The 20473-nt window shown below is 45.3% G+C and overlaps 1 protein-coding gene across 1 annotated transcript in view; it reads right to left on the bottom strand.

The window, feature by feature from the left end:
• The window catches only part of LOC140661946 (uncharacterized), a 63497-nt gene that overhangs the window by 24445 nt on the left and 18579 nt on the right, over positions 1 to 20473 (bottom strand). Inside the window, exons 12-35 of the mRNA XM_072884846.1 lie at positions 19237 to 19405; positions 16541 to 16612; positions 14816 to 14942; positions 13330 to 13395; positions 13078 to 13227; positions 11803 to 11919; positions 11228 to 11377; positions 10155 to 10370; positions 9183 to 9287; positions 8949 to 9093; positions 8631 to 8845; positions 8443 to 8542; positions 7575 to 7741; positions 7172 to 7405; positions 6583 to 6680; positions 5748 to 5925; positions 5015 to 5242; positions 4704 to 4796; positions 4358 to 4531; positions 3421 to 3576; positions 2562 to 2682; positions 1953 to 2170; positions 1140 to 1391; positions 845 to 1036 (exon numbers count right to left, since the gene is read on the bottom strand). Coding sequence (XP_072740947.1) covers positions 845 to 1036; positions 1140 to 1391; positions 1953 to 2170; positions 2562 to 2682; positions 3421 to 3576; positions 4358 to 4531; positions 4704 to 4796; positions 5015 to 5242; positions 5748 to 5925; positions 6583 to 6680; positions 7172 to 7405; positions 7575 to 7741; positions 8443 to 8542; positions 8631 to 8845; positions 8949 to 9093; positions 9183 to 9287; positions 10155 to 10370; positions 11228 to 11377; positions 11803 to 11919; positions 13078 to 13227; positions 13330 to 13395; positions 14816 to 14942; positions 16541 to 16612; positions 19237 to 19405 — 3743 coding nt within the window. The remainder of the gene's footprint in view (positions 1 to 844; positions 1037 to 1139; positions 1392 to 1952; positions 2171 to 2561; positions 2683 to 3420; positions 3577 to 4357; positions 4532 to 4703; positions 4797 to 5014; positions 5243 to 5747; positions 5926 to 6582; positions 6681 to 7171; positions 7406 to 7574; positions 7742 to 8442; positions 8543 to 8630; positions 8846 to 8948; positions 9094 to 9182; positions 9288 to 10154; positions 10371 to 11227; positions 11378 to 11802; positions 11920 to 13077; positions 13228 to 13329; positions 13396 to 14815; positions 14943 to 16540; positions 16613 to 19236; positions 19406 to 20473) is intronic.

Raw genomic sequence — 20473 nt, 5'->3', positions numbered from 1 at the left:
CCAAGCCTTTCCTTTTCCTTTGTCAGATCAAAGACAACAGAAACCCTTATCTCCTGAAATCATGATCTCCTTCACCATATACCTGTAACATGCATCAGAAAGTACCTATTCTCTGAAGTTCAGCCTCAGACAAAGAACATCTTATTGCAAAGTCAGTTCTGAATTATATGCCTGGGGGAAACATAGGCTTCCAATTAAAATGCTCAACTGTGATTCTGAGGCTCTCAGTTGTGGTTCCAGCTCTGCTATAAACTCGTGTTAGTTCAGTCAAGTCACTTCCTCCCTGTTGCTTCATGTCCTCACCTGAGAAAGAAAAAGCCTCTTTGTCTCACAGAAGGTGATGGGTGAATCTGTTACTGTCAGCGTGACCACAAATATTTCAGTGTTGCAGGGAGCAAATAAACATCTTGTAAAGACAGATGGTGAGAACCTCCGAGAAGGAGCAGCTGTCTCAGAGCAGAGACCCTGGCTGCTAGCCAGTACCAAGCGCCTGTTTGCCAGGATATTTTGTTTCTCTGAGAAGCTGAAGACATGCAAGACATCTAGAAGAGGTGGCTGAGCCAAGGGAGAAAGAAGGTGTAATAGCAAGAAGTGTTATGGGTGACCCAAGACTGCTACTGAGAACCAAAAAGAACTTTTGGAAGACAAATGATTTGGGGCATCTATATTTGGTGCACATCCTGCAGAAACCATTGCCAACCAAAGATGACATGTGGTACTTACTGAGTTTGTTCTTCCTGTATTTGCTAAGGACAAGCTTGTAAGAAATAAAGCTGTACTAGGTGTCTATCTTGACTCACATTGTGTAACCCCCCAGTTCCCAAATACACCAGCAGAGGCTCACCCCTGCAGAAGTATCCAGCTGGGCAGAGCTGACAGTCTGTTGACCGCCATTTTCCACTGTCAGAGTTGAAGCTTCCAGGGCTGCATGGGACTGGGGATTCAGAGCCTTCAGGACAGTAGAAGCCAGGAGGACAGTGCTTATGATCTGGCTGTGTGGATCCAAGATCACAGAAATACCCAGCGTAACACGTTCCTGCAAGAAAGAAAAGCTTCGGCATTAGGTTTAAGCAACCAGAAAACATGAAAAAGATCCAAACTACGGGACAAAAAAGACATTAGATGCACGCAGTACGCACCAGAAACACTAGCCAGGCCTTCTCCTTGGCAGAATTTTCCCCCGGGGCAGGGCAGACAGGCATTACGGTAAACCATTCCAGACTGAGGTAAAAACGTGCCAGTGGGACATGGCTCTGGCTTGCTGCTACCTGGTGGGCAGTAATGGCCTGCTGGGCAAAGGTCGCCTGCCTCATCATTAACAGGATGGGGTATATGTGCCTTTGAAGTGCAGTAATACCCAGGCAAACAAGGACCGCTTGGGGACAAGAGTCCTAAAGAAAAGGAACATAAAGTCAGATGAGCCATTGGAATTACATAAATCACAGCTTCTGGACTAAACACACCAGACAAGCCTTGTCATCACGATGATTTCAGAACCTACTGGCCTGTGACTAGCTCCGTTATTTTAAAGCTCGATCTACAGTTTCCATATTAAATTACACAACTGATTACCAGATAGCTGAAGGCCTAAACAGCTTTCTAGATCACCTTTACAGAAGGGGCTGACCGGTACCTCTCTTTCCACTAAGAGACAACCAAGAATGAATGAGTCCTAGAACCCAAGCTGCTTGGCTCTTGGTTTCATAATCTTTGCTATAAAACCACCACCTTAATCTGCCTCTTTAATTAAACTCACAAAAGATAGTTTGTAAAAAATCTTTAAAATGATCACAAAGAATCTCTACTCAAGGGGTCCCAGAGATCGCTAAAAATGCTACTTAAAAATGATAGGAGCTGCATATAGAACACCACCTCACCCATTGGTGGAACTTTCTGACTCTCCTAGATACAAAACAGCCTAGCACTGTATTTAATCCGTATGCGATTCCTACCTGCACTGGCACAAAATGTGCCTCCAGGACAAGGCTTGCATTCCCTGGGATTTCCCAGTCCAGTCTGGTTACTGTAGGTGCCCTCTGGGCATGGGTACTGATTGGCAACTTTTGTTCCTGACGGGCAGTAATATCCTGCTGGACATTCTATTGGTTTGACCACGCCATGTGAGAAGTTCTCTTGGAGATCACCTGGGTGGTCTTTTAGGGCACAGAACCTACCAAAAAAACCCCCAAAACCCCAAGTCTTGCCTCAGCCCATGCTCTGTTCTGCCAGAGGCTAAGAAACTCTTTCTGCACAACAGTGACAGTCTAAGACTACACAATAAAAGGAAAGCAAATTATTTGAAAGGAAGCTGAAATACCACCTGTCAGGACCATTTTGTCCATCCCAGCAGACAGACCTACCAGGATGGATCTTCTACGATACACAGGTTGCAGTACTGAAAATGACACAATAAAGTGAAAGGTGATAGGAAACAGAAACAAGAAAACCAGCCTTGTATATCAAAGGATGGAACACGCAGAGCAAGCCTAAGGCAGAGGGAAATACACATGCTAATTCCTAAGGAAAGCACCAAGAGGAAGGAGCGAATCCATTTCACTTACATTCCTGCTGGGCATGTTTCACACTGGCTTTTACCAGCCTGGTCCTGATATTTTCCAGAGGGACAGGGTATGGGCTCTGGGCTGCCAGTGGGGCAATAGTGACCCACAGGACACAAATAGTCTAGGAGCAAAAAAAGAAACATGCTTCTAACGTCACTGCTCTGCTTATGTCCCAAACGGCTGTATAGTGCCATTAGAGGAAGCATCACCACAAACCTAGAACTGGAAGATTTAATAAGGTGAAAGCTTTATAAAGAACAAAAAACCCCTGGTTTTGTTAAAAGCATTGCTAAACACAGATTTGAGCAGTGGAGGCCCATGCACTGCACTCTGAACACCAACTTCACGTATCACTGAACTAGGCTTTTAACTGAACAGCCATGCACATGTGCTGCCCTTAACTGCTTTCAGAAGGCTGAAGGGGCTGCAGCCTCTCTGCACTGTCACATGGTTCACTAGCTTCCTTTTCACAGAGCCACCTGTATGTTTCTAAAAAGTCAAGATTTGAGTTACACTTATCCCCACGTCACCCTTATGAAAGGGAGAATAGACAATTGCATGTAACCTTTCTCTCACTAGCTCTTTCTAACAAAGGTGAAAATATCACAAGGCATAAGCTCTTGGGATGTTTTTTCAGCTTGTTTTTTGCCTTGGTAAGATCCTCTATTTTTCCTACTATATTTACACAATTACCCACTACTTAACCTGTGTTACTTTGAATAATTTTTGGAAAACATTTTTTAATCTAAATAGCTAGCCATTTCTAAACGTAACTTGAAACTGCAAGTAAAGGCAGATTTTAAGATCATCTTGCCACTGCAACTCCTGTAGGTAAAGAATGACCCCAAAGATTTCCCACCTGAATGCTGGCCTGACACAGAGCCCTCTGGGCAAAACCATCCTTCTTTACACAAGCCCTCCGGGGAGCTCTGACCACGCTGAGAACAGAACCACCCTGGGAAGCAGGCCTGGCAATCCTCTGCTGACTGGCCACCACGATGAGCCAAAAAGGAGCCTGAAAATAAAAAGCCACCAAAAGCACATTCTCACATCATCCTACACCCTGCTGGAAGTAGCTGTGGAGAGAAGCACAAGCTGCTCACCCAGTACATTTCTAGCTACACTAGCCCCAGCTACCTCTTGCAGAAGATGCCAAAAGGATGCTGGCTAGGAAGGAATTCAAAGGGAGTACAGTCCCCAGTACTCCCTTAGGAGAGTAAATGACAGCCTTCCTGTAAGAGGGGTCTGTGAGAGGGTGGTCCTGAGCACTGGCTGAGGTGAATTCCTATTTATTTCTGGTCTGGACACAGTGCAACCACTTGCTTAATGTAAATACAGATTTAATCCAGGAAAGAAACAAACATTCCACAGCCTCTCTCATTCAACTTAATCCTTTGTCTCATTAATGGTGATGTTAAAGGACAGCTCTCACTGTGCAGGGAGAGCAGCAGAGGCTCTTACACTCGCTTGGCTGTGTGATGTCTCCTTCAGGAGGGCTCAGCAAAGAGCCTCCCCCCCACAGCTCCACAGCAGCATGCAAGGCCACAGACTGAGGCTCCAGAGGCAGTTTTGCAATTACTGTCTGAATGCACACTTAGGACTGATGTTTCCAATACAACAGCACTGGATTAGAGGCTAAGCTTTCATGCTGATAGCAGCTGTCCCTTGGGGAACATAAAGTTCAGTGCAAAGTAACAAGGGGCTGTAGAACAATGGCACAGACTCAGACGAGCTCAGCAGCTCACTGGGCACTGGGAAGAGAAATGATAGCATGCAGCAGCTGCCATTAAACCTACCTGGGGGACACGGAGATGGAGAAGAGCTCCCTGCAGGACAAAAGTGGCCTCGAGGACAAATGTTCCCCACTGCTCCATCCACAGGGTTTGGTAGTGTGGAGCCTCCTGTGCAGTAGAAGCCAGCCTCGCAGGGACCTGATGGAGCTGCGAGCTCTGCAGTTGCACAGTACAAACCTGATGCAGTGGGCAGAAGCAAGGCTGTCATTTAAGAGACACCAGAACCGAACAGTGACAGAACAAGACTGGGATTGCCTACTGATCTTGGCAAGAGGGAAAAGAGTACAAACGTACAAAAAACCCAAACCAAACCAAACCCCTTGTGCAGGAAGAAAGATTCTTCTCCTACCTGGAGTGCAGGGAAGAGGAAGAAATGAACCAGCAGGACAAAAGGTTCCTGCTTGGCACAACCCAAGAGATCCAGAAGCTGGAGCTGCCATGCCTACTAATGGAAAAGACACAGATCGAGTTAAGACATAAGAATTGCAAGCACTCTATCTTATCTAAAGAGGTCAGGAGGAACAGAGCTAGACCACTGAATTCAGGAAAGTAGAAAGGGAAAGTAGGGCCATCCTGAACCTGCCTGGGTCCTTCAGGTGACTCTGTAATACCACCTCCTCAATAATAATCATCATCACGCTTTATCACTCCGCTTCATACCAGAGTAATTTCCAGGAAACATTGGTTTGCTTGATGTGGATCCAGGCGGACAAAACCATCCAGGCATGCACAGTCCATCTGGTCTTGCTAGGCCTGGCTTGGAACAGACCCTTCCAGGAGGACACAGCTGGCACTTGGAAGCGTCCCAGATATTTAAAACTTCACTGTAGGTTCCAGGGGGACAAGGATACTGTGTGGCAAATTCTGTATTCCTGGGGCAATAGTGACCTAGGAAAGAAAAGACAGGTTTCATAAAGGTTAACACATGCTGGTAATAGCCTGGAAGGAATCCCCAACCTGCACACATAGCATTCTCTTCGTCTCTTTCGGAGAAGGACTGATCCCAAGCTATGATGGTGGGCCCATCTTGCAATTTATCACTACTCAGCGATAGCTATGTCACATTGGCTGCATAAAATGAAGCTGATCAGGGCTGAGGATTAGCAATACTTTTAATAGCACATAGTTTTTTAATGAGAAGATCTCAAAGTATGTGATAAAGGTCTACTGGCAAAACTGTTCGCTCCATTTACCATTTTCCACATTCAGACAGGAACTGAATCCCAAAGAGCTTAAGTGCTTTGACCAAGGTCATTGATCTGTCCAGTGGAAGAGATTCGTGCCTCATGCAACGCAGTCCAAAAACAAATCTAGTCAAAATAGCTGCAGGGGCATCTGCTAATCCCTTAAACAAAATTTCCCAGAATGAGTCAGTAGGTGCAATCAGACCCACCTGCAGGGCAATCCGTGTAGTTTGTGGAAGCAGTCTTGCAGTAAAAGCCTTCTGGGCACTCCAAACACTGTGCCATACTCCAAGATGGGCTATAACTCCCTGCAGGGCAAGGCTGGGCTCTGCTGCTCCCCACCACACAGTAATGTCCAGGTGGACACGGTCCCCCACTGGCTGTTGTCTTTGAGGAAAAACACTATAGTCACAGTCTACAAACTCAGAGGGTGGCCTTGCAAAAAGATCTATGTCAGATTCTAATAGCGAAGAGAATTAGACATGTAGTATGAAATCCTGCGCTCATCCCTCAGCCTTTAAGGCTGCACACCTATCCTATATTCCAAAATAAGGGATCAGAATTCTGCTATAACAAATCTCGCTGGGCTGGCCATTTGGAAGATGGCACCACCCTTTCTTCATTCGTAGTAGCAGAAAGCTGTGGCATAAAACCAGTGTCTTGTTGAGTTATCATCTTTAAAAATTCTTATTGTATTTTGCCTAGAAGGAGAGCTGACAGATGCAGTATTCTAATCAAATTCATGCACTCCTAACCTCTGTAATTTTAATCTGATATGGCATTCCACTCTGCTTTGCAGCATCAATATGCAAAGATAGAACTATTTTTGGTCAGCTTTTAAAATGTAAAAGCTGAAAGAAAGCCAGGTGTATTTATTTTGCCATCTCTAGCCCCTTTCACTATCAATAAACCAGATGTACCCGATACAGAAGATAACGTAGTAAGGGAGAGTTTAATCCAGGGCAAAAGAACTAAGGTGACCTTACGGTCTTCAGTTCCACAGATATGACATTTTACACTATTTACGTCACAAGCACAGCTTACCCTGAGAGGTTTAGGAGAAATGGTTCCTCCACTACAGTAGAATCCAGCCTCACATAATCCAGCTGGAGACACAAGTCCAGTCCCATTGCAGAAATACCCTGAAATTAAGAGGGACCACAAAAGGACAATAATGATATTGGTTACACAGGACAGACTACAGACAACAGCAAGTTGTCTGTAGTACGTAACGAGGAAATAATCACTGAAGCATCATGTTTGATGTCACCCACATCTATTCTCCCAGAGATGCTTTCACTGAGAACAGCTGCAAGTACAGAGCTTACAACATGAGCATGAGCTGTTTGCTCATGCCTGAACAAACAGCACTCCTCGTATCATCTCTAAGTACGAAAGCATCTAGAGAAAGGGTGGAAAGGGAAGCTCACAGTGCAGAAGCTTGCACTTCACTGCGAGTATCCTCTTACGTGGAAGAGTGGCAGATTTAGTCTCCCTATGCTCTACCTAACATCTCTCTCCAAGAAAGCATTTGTTCATGGTTGCCTGCTCTAGAACCACAAAGGTTCTCAGGAACCCTAGAAATGCTGGTATCTGGCTAGAATCTCGTTAATCCTTTCTTTCAATATTGTACCTGCATCACATAGGAGACAGTCTTCGATCCCAGTATTCCCAGATGAGTTGCTATAATAACCAGGAGGACATGGCTGTGGAAAGGCAGAGCCCATAGGACAGTAAGTTCCCTTCGGGCATGTGTTCCCCAGAAGACCATCTGTAGGTGTTGGACTAGAAACGCCTCCGCTGCAGTAGAACCCAGCCAAACAGGGTCCTGTAACATGCGACTGCCCCGGAAGTGCACAGTAGTGCCCTGAGAAAGCAATGCAATGCCGTTAGTACTGGCAGAAAAAAACAGAAAGATACTTCAGAGAACAAGCTACATACTTACACAATTCATCCACTGAAGCTCAGGAACATTCAATACGCGTTTTCATACATTCTCCTGTCACCATCCTGAGATATGCTTATTTGCTGTTTACCTGGGTCACAGGGAGTGCAGTGAGACATCAGGCTGCTTCCAGTCTGTGGGTTGTAAGTCCCCTTAGGACACGGGAACTGAGTTGCAGAAGCAGTACCGGTGGGGCAGTAGTGGCCAGCTGAACATTCATTCTCCAAAAAGGAAGAGGAATTTTTGGGGCAGAAGAACCTGGTCCAAAAAGAGATTTTAAAAAAGGAGGGGGGAGGGAGGGAAAGATGTTTTCTAGCAATACTCTATCCAGAAGTACCTGAATAATGACTTAATGGTGGGACTAGCTAGTCTAATGTGGCTGCTGCACTGTGCTGTATTGACCACAAAAGAGACCTACTTATGCATATTACTACATTCTTAGTTGTTTCCTCATATGCCAAATTGATGGCATAATTGCAAAAGCCACAGAGACATCATTTTCTTAACTTGAGTCATAACACATCCAGGCTGTGATTCATCAACTTGTAAAAGTTAATCAAGGTCAAATCCAGTCAGTAATTGGAGATGAATCCCCCAAGGAAAAGCCAGACTCAGTATCAGGTGATATACAAGATCCTCTTCCCCTTCAACAGGCCTCTGCCAGTCTGTTGCCAAGGGAACCATCTATTACTTCAGACATTAAAAAAGTTTATGGTGCTAATGGTTTCCTTGCTCTGAATAGCCTTCTGACCTAAATTCCCTTCCGGTGTTGCTGTACCTGGGTTTAGGACTTTGCCTGGTCCTGTAATCAATTATACACTGTTGCTAAACAGAGCTCAATAGTTGCTCTGCTTCCTCTCAGAGACAAGTGCTTTTCAGTAGTAAAATAAGTAAATTTTCCCACCACACACTGCTCCATGATGACTGGATGAACAATTATTTCCAACAGTCCCTCTTACCCTCTAGGACAGGAGAGGCAGCTGGCTTGCCTTTGTGAAGGGTTATAGGACCCTGCTGGACAAGCAGTTGGAAGAGCTGTGCCCTTGGGACAGAAATACCCTGGAAAAGAAAGAACAGATCAGAATTGGCAGTCTTTGAAAATCAAAGGCAAACCAAAACCAAGCATTTAAATGGGACCCTAACTCACCCTGGAGACATGGCTGTGGCTTCTCACCGGGGACACAATAGTCACCCTCTGGGCAAGCATGGCACTCCTCTCCATGGGTGTGTGGCATGTAGGAGCCATGGGGGCATGGCACTGGACTCCCAGATCCAAGAGGACAAAAGTGACTGGCTGGACATGGAGCTCCGGAAAGGCCATCAGTGGGTGTTGGGGTCTGGGCCCTAGTGACGCAGTAGTACCTGCAGACGTGAATACAGGAACATAATCTCTTTATTTCAAGAGGGTGAAGACAACCCCTTGTAGAACACCTCTCCTTACGTGTGTGTTCGCTCTTCTACTTACCCTGCGCTGCAGTGTCCTGAGGGAGCCCTCTGGCCAGAGCTATTGCAATAATATCCCCCAGGGCAAGGCTGGCATTCCTGTAAACTCCTACTGCCTTCACTGCCAGACCATGTGCCAGGAGGGCACTCTAATGGAAGTGGTGCACCTAGCAAAATCAATTGCACCAGAGTGAGGAAATGCCACCTCATGCTTTCTATGAATTAAGAAAAATTATGCTTTAGCAAAGCACCCTACCTTCAGGACAATAATGACCAGGAGGACAAGGAAGTCCTGATTCTCCATCTTGGGGGTTTCTTACTCGGGCACCACTTTTGCACCAAAATCCCTCAGCACAGTCTCCTAGAAAACAGCATAACAAATACAAAATACATAAATGTATTAAAATAATTGGCACATAAATGCAAATTTCAGAATACAGACTGAAATACAGTCATTTGCTATGCCATCGTGCAGAGCCACTGCCAGTCCACAAATTAGTGATGTAATGCTCATCAAGCAGAGCATTGTAACATTGCTTGTAACTGTAAGGAGTGCAGAACTGGTAGCAGATGCCAGACTGACAGTTCCTAGATAGGAAAGCACTTTACTTAGCTCAGACTAAGCACTGCCTCCATATTTGGGCAAGCATTTAAGCACACATTTCTCTTTAGGCACATATTCAACACACCCTTAAGCGAAGCCTGAAACATTAAGAATTTTACTGAAGTGCTTTGCCAAATTAGGGCTTTTATCTATACAGGACAAGGAGCAATGAAAAATCACCAGTGCCAATGTGAAAAAAAAGTCTTGGGAAAAAAAAAAAAAGGAGATAGGTCACTGCTGGGTATTTTGCCCTCTCTTTCTCTGCTAAGCTTAATCACATGTGCATCAATTACGTGAAAGGATTAGCCTTTTGGGAACTAGGCTGAAAAAACAAACTAATTCTAAAAAGAATGCCAGACAGGTTTGACACTGGAAAACTCCCCACTGGATTTTTTAATGAGGTATCATACATAGAATTCTAGTTTCTGCAGTCCCTCTCTCACTTCTTGCTTAGAAAAAAGCATCTTTTTCTTTCTCAGAATGTTCTTGACAAGTAAAACGGGACAGTTCACCTTAGCTGAGATCAGAACCCTAGAGTTCTAACTCCAATCCCTGGCACTAGCCATCAGCCATCGACATGATTCTCTAGCAGTAGTGAATATGCTCACAACAGCAGCAATATACCTGTTGGGGCAGCAAGTCCAGAGAATTCACAGTATTTTCCTGGTGGGCATCTTTGACATTCCTTGATAGTTTTCAGTTTTTGCCTTGGTCCAAAGGTTCCTGCAGGGCAGCTGTACTGAGTGCTCCTGTTCGTCCCTGGTGGGCAGTAAAAACCTCGAGGGCATGGGTAAAGGGTAAAATCAGTAACTGGCCCTTGCTGGCTGTCACAGTAATAGCCTGCAGTGAAGACAGAGGAAAGCAAGCTAAATTAGTCACTGAGAGACACTAGCTATTGAGGTGCTGCTCATTAGAAGAGAAGACTCCTAACAGGTTCTCCCAGGCGTACAAAGCACCTCACTGGCCACTCAAAAAATAAATCTATTGCTGACCTTAAATTACTATTGATCTGACTTACACTCCTGCTGGGACAAATACACATCAAAGCTTTCCACTTGCTGCACTCTCTAGAAGGAAATTTACCACCCAGTGGTCCCCAGAACACAGGGCAAAACTTACAGCTGGCACAGGAAAACTTTAGGGACACAGCTTTGATCTCTCCATTTCCTTTCAGTTACTGAAACCCTTCAAATAAAGTTTTCCCACAGAACATCAGTTTCCCCTTGCCAATATTTTAATTGTTCAGAATACACAGAAGTTACCATTTCTGCTTTCACATCTGAATTGCTTTAACCTCTAATGGCCTTTTCACACAGAGCCAGAAATTGTTCTTCTACAGTCAAGAGAAGGAAACCACCAAGGTAGGCAGCAAGTCTCTGAGCTTTCATCCATAGGAAGGCTCAAGAGTCAATAATAAGCAGGCATCCCTTGTAAGAGGGATGCACTGAGTAACATTTGGATATTGTGAAAAACATAACTCCTATTTTCTGGATACCTGTACAGTCTACAGCACCTCTCAGACTCCCCGTCAGATCTCCCAGCAGGGGAATGGCTTTTCCACTCTAAAACAGTGACTCTCAGAAAAACATCTATTTTGATCTTGTCCAATACACACACACACACACACACACGCACATTCCTTTGAGCACGTCCCCAGGAACTCTGTCAATCTGCAGTGCAGTTTATTCTCGACTTACCTTCCCGGCACTCTCCAGTTGGGGCACTGAGGCCAGGTACCTCGCAATAGAAGCCAGAGGGGCAAGGCTGGCACTCAGAAAGCATTCTCCTCCCTAGGAGGCTGGAAAAGGTGCCAGCTGGGCAGAGCTTGGGTACTGCTGATGCTGCAGCTGTGAGAACAGAAGCAAGACAAAGAGAAATGAACAATGAAAGAATGAATGAGATTGCTGCATTCGTTGCTGCTGCTGTGATGAGCACACAGCAGCATGGAAACAGTATCAGTGAAGTATCTTTCACTCATAGATCAAACGGTGCTGCATGGAAGAGGACAGACATTATTTATTAGCTTCATTTTACCAAGGGGAACAGAGGTGAAGCTAATTACATTCTAAAGACAGGCAAGTTTAGGAATTGAGACAAATATGTCACCACTTTCAAAAAACAGGCCAGGAGAAGAACTAGGGGAAGAATCCGGGACTCCAGGCACTCTGGTCAACCCTAGCATGTTGACCACCACGCTCTCAAAACCACCCATGAGTGTTTCAGATATTATACGACATGAAATTTTTAGTCCTGATTGATGCTGGACACTTACTGCAGTAAGTCCCCACAGGGCAGATATTCCCAGTCACACCATCTGTTGGTTTAGGGAGAGCTGCTCCACCGTTACAGTAAAACCCAGCAGTACACTCCCCACTGGGGACAGACAGACCTGGAAGACAGAGAGGATAACTCAAAGCATTAAGACAAAGGGAGAAAAGCAGGAAAGACAACCACTCGCAGCCTCCCTCTGGGCAAACGTTGCAAGGTAACACCTGAGCCCCATTCTATGCTAGTCCAGGGAGACACCAAAGGCATCTTGCAAGCACCATTACAGCTCTATGGAACTATCAGGATAAAAACAGCTCCAATTCAACACACTGAAAGAATACTGAAAGGACAGAAAAGGAGTAGTAGAAAATGAAGCAGTAGTCAGTATCCCAGCATCTGCAGGCTCTGCAGATGCAGAGAATATAGGAGAGTCTGACAGGAGACCCTGATCCTCCATATCTATGAACCTATAATGACATGTGTTCATACTGAAGATGGGAACATGGCCACTGAGGCAAAGTGACTCACTCAAGACCACAAAGAAAATTCTGGGCAAAGTCAGGTTTATCACCCAGAAGCAGAACTTAGCTTTAGGGTCCTCTGACAAATTCTTAAATAGCAAACATTTCCTTGTGCACAGGGCCTTTATTTTAACTCCCCTCAAAACAGATCACTCCTGTTCTTCAAAGGCAGACACTAACCCGAGGCATTGCAGTAAAACCCTGGAGGGCAGGGAAGAGGCTCGGGGCTTCCTTTGGGGCAATAGAAACCAGCTATGCACTTCCCTCCAGTAGCAGTGGCTGGACAGAGGCAGTTGGCATTGGTGTAGTTATCCAGATCAAAAGGCTGTGAGGTCCAAGCAGCTGAGATGCAAAACCAACCTGAGAACAGAAAACATGACTGAGAAGTTCTAGCAATGACAGAGCCCCAGAAATTATCATGAATAAACCAGCTGGGATGGCCTTGCACATAACGTCTGCATGGCACAACCATAAGGATATAGAATATGAGACAGGCTAATATCACCAAAGTTTAACACCACCATGGCATAAAATTTTCCATGCAATAGTACATGCAATGATGCTTCTATATAATACCACATCAGCAAAGATGGTAAGAGATCTTACAACCTTAAGTTCAGTACTTTTGCTTTATGGGTACAGCGCTCAGTTCAGACTGGAAAGGGTGTGGTAAAAGCTGCAGGATATAATCATCAGCCTCCCAAGCATACTGCCCCCAAGTGCTGTGCAATACAACAGCCAAACAGATCCAGACTCACCTGCATCACACTTGCCCGAGGCAGCTGTCAAGTTCTCCTGCCCACAGTAGTGCCCAGGTGGACAGGGCAAGCAGCTATCCAAGCTCTGTGTCATGGGATCAGGGTTATAGTAGCCCCGAGGACAGGGAAACTCAGTAGCAAACCTGGTTCCTTTGGAATAAAGAGAGCAAGAATCTTTTGTGGACTACACATACTACCTTGGCTATTCATCCTGCTGTATCACTTCACGTCATCTTTGCCAGTTTATCTCACTGCTGATCTCCACAGTGCACAGTTTGCCCTTCATAGCCAAGAGTCTCTGGGCGCTGTTTAGCTTGCCTGTGAGGGGGTTAAGAAACAGCCACATCTATGGTTTAAAAAATTGTTGTTGTTTTTTTTCCTGTGAAGAACCAGACTGATGCTTAAATGTTTTGTTCACAGAGATAATTTCTTGCCTTTAAGAAGAAGGATGTTTCAGCCTGGCCAATAGATTGCCTTGTCCCCTGGGCCCATCTCACCTTTGGGGCAGTAAAACCCAGCTGGGCAAGGATTCATACTGTAGCTGGTGGTATTTTCTGGGCAGTAGTAGCCTGCAGCACAAGGGAAGCATGCAGCTTGTCTGGTGAGGTTGTTGTAAGTCCCTGCAAGGCAGGGTAAGGGAAAGCTGGTTCCTTCTGGGCAGAAGTGGCTCACAGGACAAGGCCCTCCTTTCTCCCACATACCTAGGACACAGAAAGTAGAAGACATGGCCAATAAAGGGAGCTGCTGAGGGAAGGACAATGCCAACAAAGGGAGCTAACACCCCACTGATGAGGATCTTATTTTCTCTGGGATCCCAGAAGACAGATCAAGAGGACGCACAACACAGTAACTAGAATGACCACCGTACCCCAGCTATGGAATTATTCGATGCTGTTTCACCATGTCGCTTCCCCCCTTGCTTCACAGGCAAAGTCACAACAAACCTTATTTCACAGATCGACTTTCTAAACACGCTGCTTCACATATACCAGGAATTCTGGAGAATATGGAGTTGTCCACCAGGGACTTGGAACTCTTCCCTGGAAATTATTATTTCTGAGACACAATAAAATGACAAAGGGGAATCAGGCTATGTCCATCACAGGCAGGCACCCATAGCTTTCCCAGTGTTCCATGCAAGTATCTCATTCAATTACACAGACTGGTGGACCAACTGCTTCTTCATCCTTGGCATATATACATTGGTACAAACACCTCAAACAAAATTAATACGGGGGCCTGGATGACTGAGAGAAGGGAGGGGCAGGAATATGGGGGAAAAAGGTGGCATTTTCTAAAGCTACCTGTTGCCCAAACCCCTAATTATTGGAGACGGGCAGATGAAGACACTGACGTTCACCCAGTGCAGCTCACCAGATGGCGATGGTGAGGAAGCTCCAGACAGGCAGTAGTACCCAGCTGAGCAGGGTCCGGAGGGTGCCATGAGGCCAGCAGAGCTGCAGTAATAGCCAGGTGGACACGCTGTGCATCTGGAGTCCTGCCAGTTGTAGAGCCTGGTGAGGGACATAAGAAGGCTTTCTGTTGGCAAGCGTGCAAGTTCAGCAGGTAGACCATTGACACCTACACCTCTGGCCAAGTGAAAACAACCATGATGCTTTTATGCAAAGATCTGTCTAATAAGCCTTACCGGGCTGCACTTTGTTGCTTAAAGGACTAAGGAAGAAACCAAAAAGAAAAGGAAAATAAAAATTAGCATCAGCAGAAGCGAGAAGCTTACCTGTCTGAGTAAGTGCCCATGGGGCATTGCTGGGGGATACTTGTGCCAGCTGGGCAGAAGTGTCCAGGTGGGCATGGGCCACCAGTGCTCGTGTTTGTGGCTCCACTAGGGTTTGGGACACTTGCTCCTAACATGAGGAAGATAGACCAAAGGTATCCTGAATGATATAGGCTGCTATTCATAGGCAAGTCTGTCCCCCATGCCTAAAGAAACATTTTCATAGCTGGAAAAAGAGAACAGATAATTGTTACTTGTGACAATAAAGCAAAAAAATCTACATTACGGAATGGAATAATTAACAGCAAGTACCATAGGGGAATAGAACCATTTGGATGGTTTGCCTTTTTACTTTATTCACCATAGAACTCCTGCTCTAAAAGCTGGGATGTTAGGGAGGAAGGAGACGATGACCACATATTATACAATTATCTCTAAGCCCCTACAAGAATGTGAGCTTTACCTATAGCTCACAAAATCCTTCTCTGGCATGTATCACCATCTCTAATGTATACCAGGAAAACTGATACCTGGAAGAGAACAACTTACATGAGTTCCCACTGCTGCAACCAGGACTAAAAGTTAATGATCCCAAATGCCCATCTCCCATGCTAACCCCAGAATCATCTGTTTGTTGAAAGGGTCCGTATGTACAGAAGCTATTTTATTTATATGAGAATACTGGGAGCACCTACGAAATTCAAAAGCCCGTCATCCACATTGCAAAGCATGGATCTGAATGCTGATCACAGTGGAGCTGACCGCTGATTCAGGGCAGTCTCCAGGCTTACGTGCTAGTTGGCAAATAGAAAGTTAGAAACAAAACAGACTCCCTGTTTTTAATGCAAGCTCCCTTTTCACTGGTGTGGCAGACAACACACAAAGTTAGCTGTAAGCATTTCCTTTAAATTGGACTGTATCCAAAGGTATCTTAGGTTTGGACTTGATCTTGGCAAAACATTCATGACAACTGCCCTGCAGAGAGCACAGAAATTGGTAAAGACCTGAAAGAAATCTCAAGGAAGGGATGAACTGCCAAATCCAAACAGTCAAAACCAGAGAGCTAGGCCTCTATAAAATACGTATTTGTGTGTTTTTCGGCTCCCACAGTTGGCTCTCATTTCAGACTTTTCCTAATAATTGCAAGGACACAGTAACTTACTTAAAAGTAAACTAAATGCTAGAATCCTTAATTAAATCACCTGAACTCAGGTCCCATGATTCTATGAGGCAAGGAACTTCCAGCCACGTATCGAACACTAATCCTCAGAAGCACGGTTACAACATGCAGCACACAGAAAATTCAGTGCTACTGAGTACTGTGCAGAAGGACTGAATGAAGTTGCCATTACCTCTCTATCTGTCTGTAGTCCTTTGTCCCTACAAATACAAACCCTTATTTTATACAAACACCAGCTGAAAGCCGCCAGGAAACTCACTCACAACAGTGAAAATCCTATGCCAACAACTTGCTCGAGTCTACTTCTTGTAGTTTTTCCTAAGTCCTTCTACTAGCCTCAGAAAGCAGGTAATTTGACTAGAGAAATTTCTGATGTGACTGAGTATAACCTTATCGCATAGCTTCATTCCTCAGGACTATCCTGGCACTCCCTGTAAAAAAACCCAGGGAGAGATTGCACAGAGAACGTACAAAAAAGAATTCCTAAAGGGCTACAGCTTCCTACTTTTTCACTTCTCTTTTTGCCCTCTGAACACTAAATTCAATACCTGCTGTGCAGAAGAATCCTGGCCAGCAGGGACCACTTGGAGAGGATAATCCCCATTCTCCACAGAACATTCCTGGAAGACCACAGAGGGAAAAGAGTATCAGTAAACTGGGAGAAAAAACAGGAGAGCTGCTGTGCTGCATGCACTGATTGGAAGGCAAAGGGGAAGACTGAGAGCGCCAATCCCTCAGCATCAGCACAACTGGGACAAAACTGCATTCCAATTCAGATCATCCTCCTCTGGGAAACCCCAAACTCTTCTGCAGAGCCTTATAAAAACCTGTGGCTCACTGGGGGACACTACCAGTGGGACAAGGAACCTCCTTTGACTGTGTATTTTTATGTTTGCGTTTCTTAGAGGTGAAACACACACGAGTGGATTAGGAAAAGAGATATGCAGAGAGATCATCCTCTTAGACGCTGCCCTACATGGACAATCAGAGTACTCGGTCATTTCCTCACCTGCAGGGCACTGCTGACACCTCTCGGCCCGGCTCAGTCCGTAGGAGGGGTTGTAAGTCCCAGGGGGACAAGGATAAAAACTGATTCCAGTTTTCTGAGGGCAATAGAAGCCAGGAGGACAGCGACGTCTTAGTCCTTTTGAACAGTGAAACCCAGCAGGACAAGGAAAGCATTTTTCTTGACCTGTGAAGGAAATACAGGAATTAAAAGAAACCATGTAATGAAGTGGAAGAAAAATATCACGTGCACAACTTCCCTCTGCCTAGTTGTGCACTTAAAGAAGCAGAAATCGAAATAAAGTTATTCTGTAAGCCCTCCTGCAATAACTGGCCTTCAAACATGTACCTTCTCCCAGGAGCGTTTGATTCAGCAAGCTTCTCAACTCCACTTTACCAGCCCCAGAGTGCCAGTAACCTCTACAATCTCACCGTTAGGTGGCAGGCAGAACAGCAAGGAAATCTAGTTAACTGCTTACTAACTTTCTGTGCACTGAGTGTCACTGCTACAATCCTAATACATGAGCTGCTTCAGAGGTGAAATATATTCCCATGTGACACCAGGATAAAAACCAAACCAAACCAAAAAACAACAAACTTCTCCCCCAAACCCCCTTTCTCTGCCTGCCCCACCCTCCCCCAAATACTGAATGCTCATACTGGCCAGCAGCTATCAAGGCATTCTTGGATACAGACAAAAAATACGATCTGTATTTCTAGCTCCCCCAAGTCACACTGAAGTTGCAAAGATCCAGTTCCTGACCTGATTCATTACTGTATTCGCCACTGGGGCAGGGAGAAGGTGCTGCTGAGCCTGCAGGGCAGAAATGTCCTCGAGGACAGAGATCTCCAGTGACACCATCCTCTGGCTTTGCAGTCTTTGTCCTTCCTGTGCAGTAGTAGCCTTAAAGCAGAAAGCATTTGAGTCCTGTCTCCCATTCAAAAACAACTGAATTTGTCAGTAGCTAAAGAAGTTCTGGCTTTGTCTCACCTTGTGCACAAAGTCCTACAGGAGCATCTTGGCCAGACATATTGCAGAAAAACCCAGGGGCACAAGGCAGACACCAAGTGGCATCCTGGGCTCCTCTCTGTCCGTTCCAGGTGCCAGCAGGGCACGGCATCTCTTTTGGGTGTGCTGTGCCAGCAGGGCAATAATGTCCTTGTGGGCAAAGATCTCCAAAAGGAAGCCCCACCTGAAGCAGGGAAAATAAAATGAATATGGTTTATGAAAGCTTTTATAGTGCCAAAAGGCCTGAAGCAATGCAAGATATTCAGTACTCACAGGTGAGGAGCTGCTGGAACCTTGAATGCAGTAATACCCTGGCTGGCAACGTCCTTCTGGCTCAGTCAGACCAGCCAGGCTGCAGTACATGCCTGCTGGGCAGGGCTTGCATGAACCTGCCCTGACTACATCTGTGTAAGTTCCCTGCACAAAGAGAGAGAACCAGTGAATGCCCCCTGCCAAGGGACTGGAAGCCTGCTGAAAATTACTGCTTGAAAAACAAGTTCATATTTGATTCTTACTGCTAGACACGGGAGAGGCAAAGAACTTCCAGCCAAGCAAAAATGCCCTTTGGGACAATCCTGGGGTGCAGCCAGGCCTGTCTCATTGCAGAACGTACCCTCTGGACAGTCCCTGCAAAGAGACTGACCACGGACCTAAAGAGGGAACATAGAAAGAACTTGGCAGATGTGGGGTATTACTGCTTACCACGTGAATGAATAAACTTTGCACATTCTACCAATTCACAGAGACTCCCTTCTACAAAATAAACACCCTGAAGCAAATGAACTGCAGTCTGAATGCAACAGATTTGTGGTATCTGAACAGCACCTTGCACCGCTAAAGCAGTGGCAGGCACAGCCCTGATCCAATACAGCAGTAAAGCGCATACACATGTTAATTCACCCACACTAGGCTAAAGCCTCCTCAGCCCACTTCTAAATTTGCACTGTGCAAGAAAACTTAAGAAAAATTGCCAAATGAGCTATAGACAACAGTGCTGGGCTGACAGATCTGATCTCCTGACCCAAACATTTTTAATTCTGCACAGAGTTCTTCTGTTGCAGGGTAAAAGCAAAGGAGGTGATTACGCAGCTTAGGAGAAAACCCAAGTCCCCCTTTTTTTAAGCCGATCACTGAGAAACACCTCATGAATTTCTATTCACACACTTTACCATTTCCAAGGGCTCTGATGACCCCACAAGTATCTTACACGGTGTATACTAATATACTTACAGGCTGGAAGCTGCCAAGAGGACATGGCTCTGGCTTGAAAGCTCCTGTTAAGGAATAATGCCCCTCCATCACCACTTGCTGAAGAGCACTTCTGGCACCTCCTGTACAGAAGTAGCCAGGTTTACACGGTCCCGAGGGAGCTTGGTTATTTGTCCCATCACAATACAGGCTATGTGGGGAATAACAAAAACCTTGGGTAGCAATAGTTCCTTTTGTCACTGGATAGCACAGTCCAAAAAAAAAAAGTTCCCTGCAGTCTACCTGGAATCTTAGAGACCTGGTTCCTGTTTGCTTAGAGGCCTTGAAAGGGAGTTACAGAGGATATGTACCACTTCTCATACATGCTTTTTAAAGACCAAAACCTCTCAGATTCACTAGCTTTATCCCGGGAAGAGTTCTCCCCTTTACAATCAGGGAGTGGCATCTGCATATACTTCTGAATAAAGATCACACAAACACACAAATATTGGTTTTCTTCAAATCTTCTCTGTAGTTTTGTGATAAAAATATATAAAAAGAAAGGAACTTTGATGGCATTCCCTCCAACTTCTGGACTGAATATGAATTCCAGAGCAGTCTCTTGCTCTATTTTCCTGTCTTCCTCTCCTGAGAAAACAGAGCGTAAAGAAAAGAGTACAAAATAGAGGGACAGTTTTTTGAATTTGGATTCTCTCAGAGCTTTGGATTCCACCTCATGGAGATCTACGACCCCATCCCAGTTGGCCTCTGCCTTCACAGTAAAGCACAAAAATTTCAGGTTTTGTGCCACTAAGCCCCAGATGATCTTCCACACACCATTTGTCACACCAGCATGAAGATATGACCACCTGAAAGTCAGACTGTCCCTCACCGGCCTTAACAAGCTGCACTTACTCAATGCACACTCATGGAGAGATGAAAGCCGCCACAATCCATACCTTTCCTTCAGAATCAGATGTGTAATTTTGGTGTCATTAAAAGGAATGCAACGGGATGGTGAATTATACTATCTGGTAATAGAAAAAGGACTATCCAATTAGTAATAATGAGGATGTTTAAGCAAAAGGTGCTAGGTCAAGCCACCCTGCACTACAGACATAATGAGTCTCGACAGAAGCCAGTGAATAGTATAAGCTGGGGCACAACTCGGACAATTCAAATTCCTTATTGTAAATCTACTGATACAGGTATGTAGCCATGGAGAACACAGGTAGCACATTTGCACTAGAGCCCTGGGAACAGAGGGGACTCCTCTGCA

The sequence above is a fragment of the Ciconia boyciana genome, chromosome 20 (genome assembly GCF_034638445.1).
Source record: "Ciconia boyciana chromosome 20, ASM3463844v1, whole genome shotgun sequence".
NCBI lineage: Eukaryota > Metazoa > Chordata > Aves > Ciconiiformes > Ciconiidae > Ciconia > Ciconia boyciana.
This window is presented reverse-complemented; position numbering and strand designations above follow the sequence as displayed.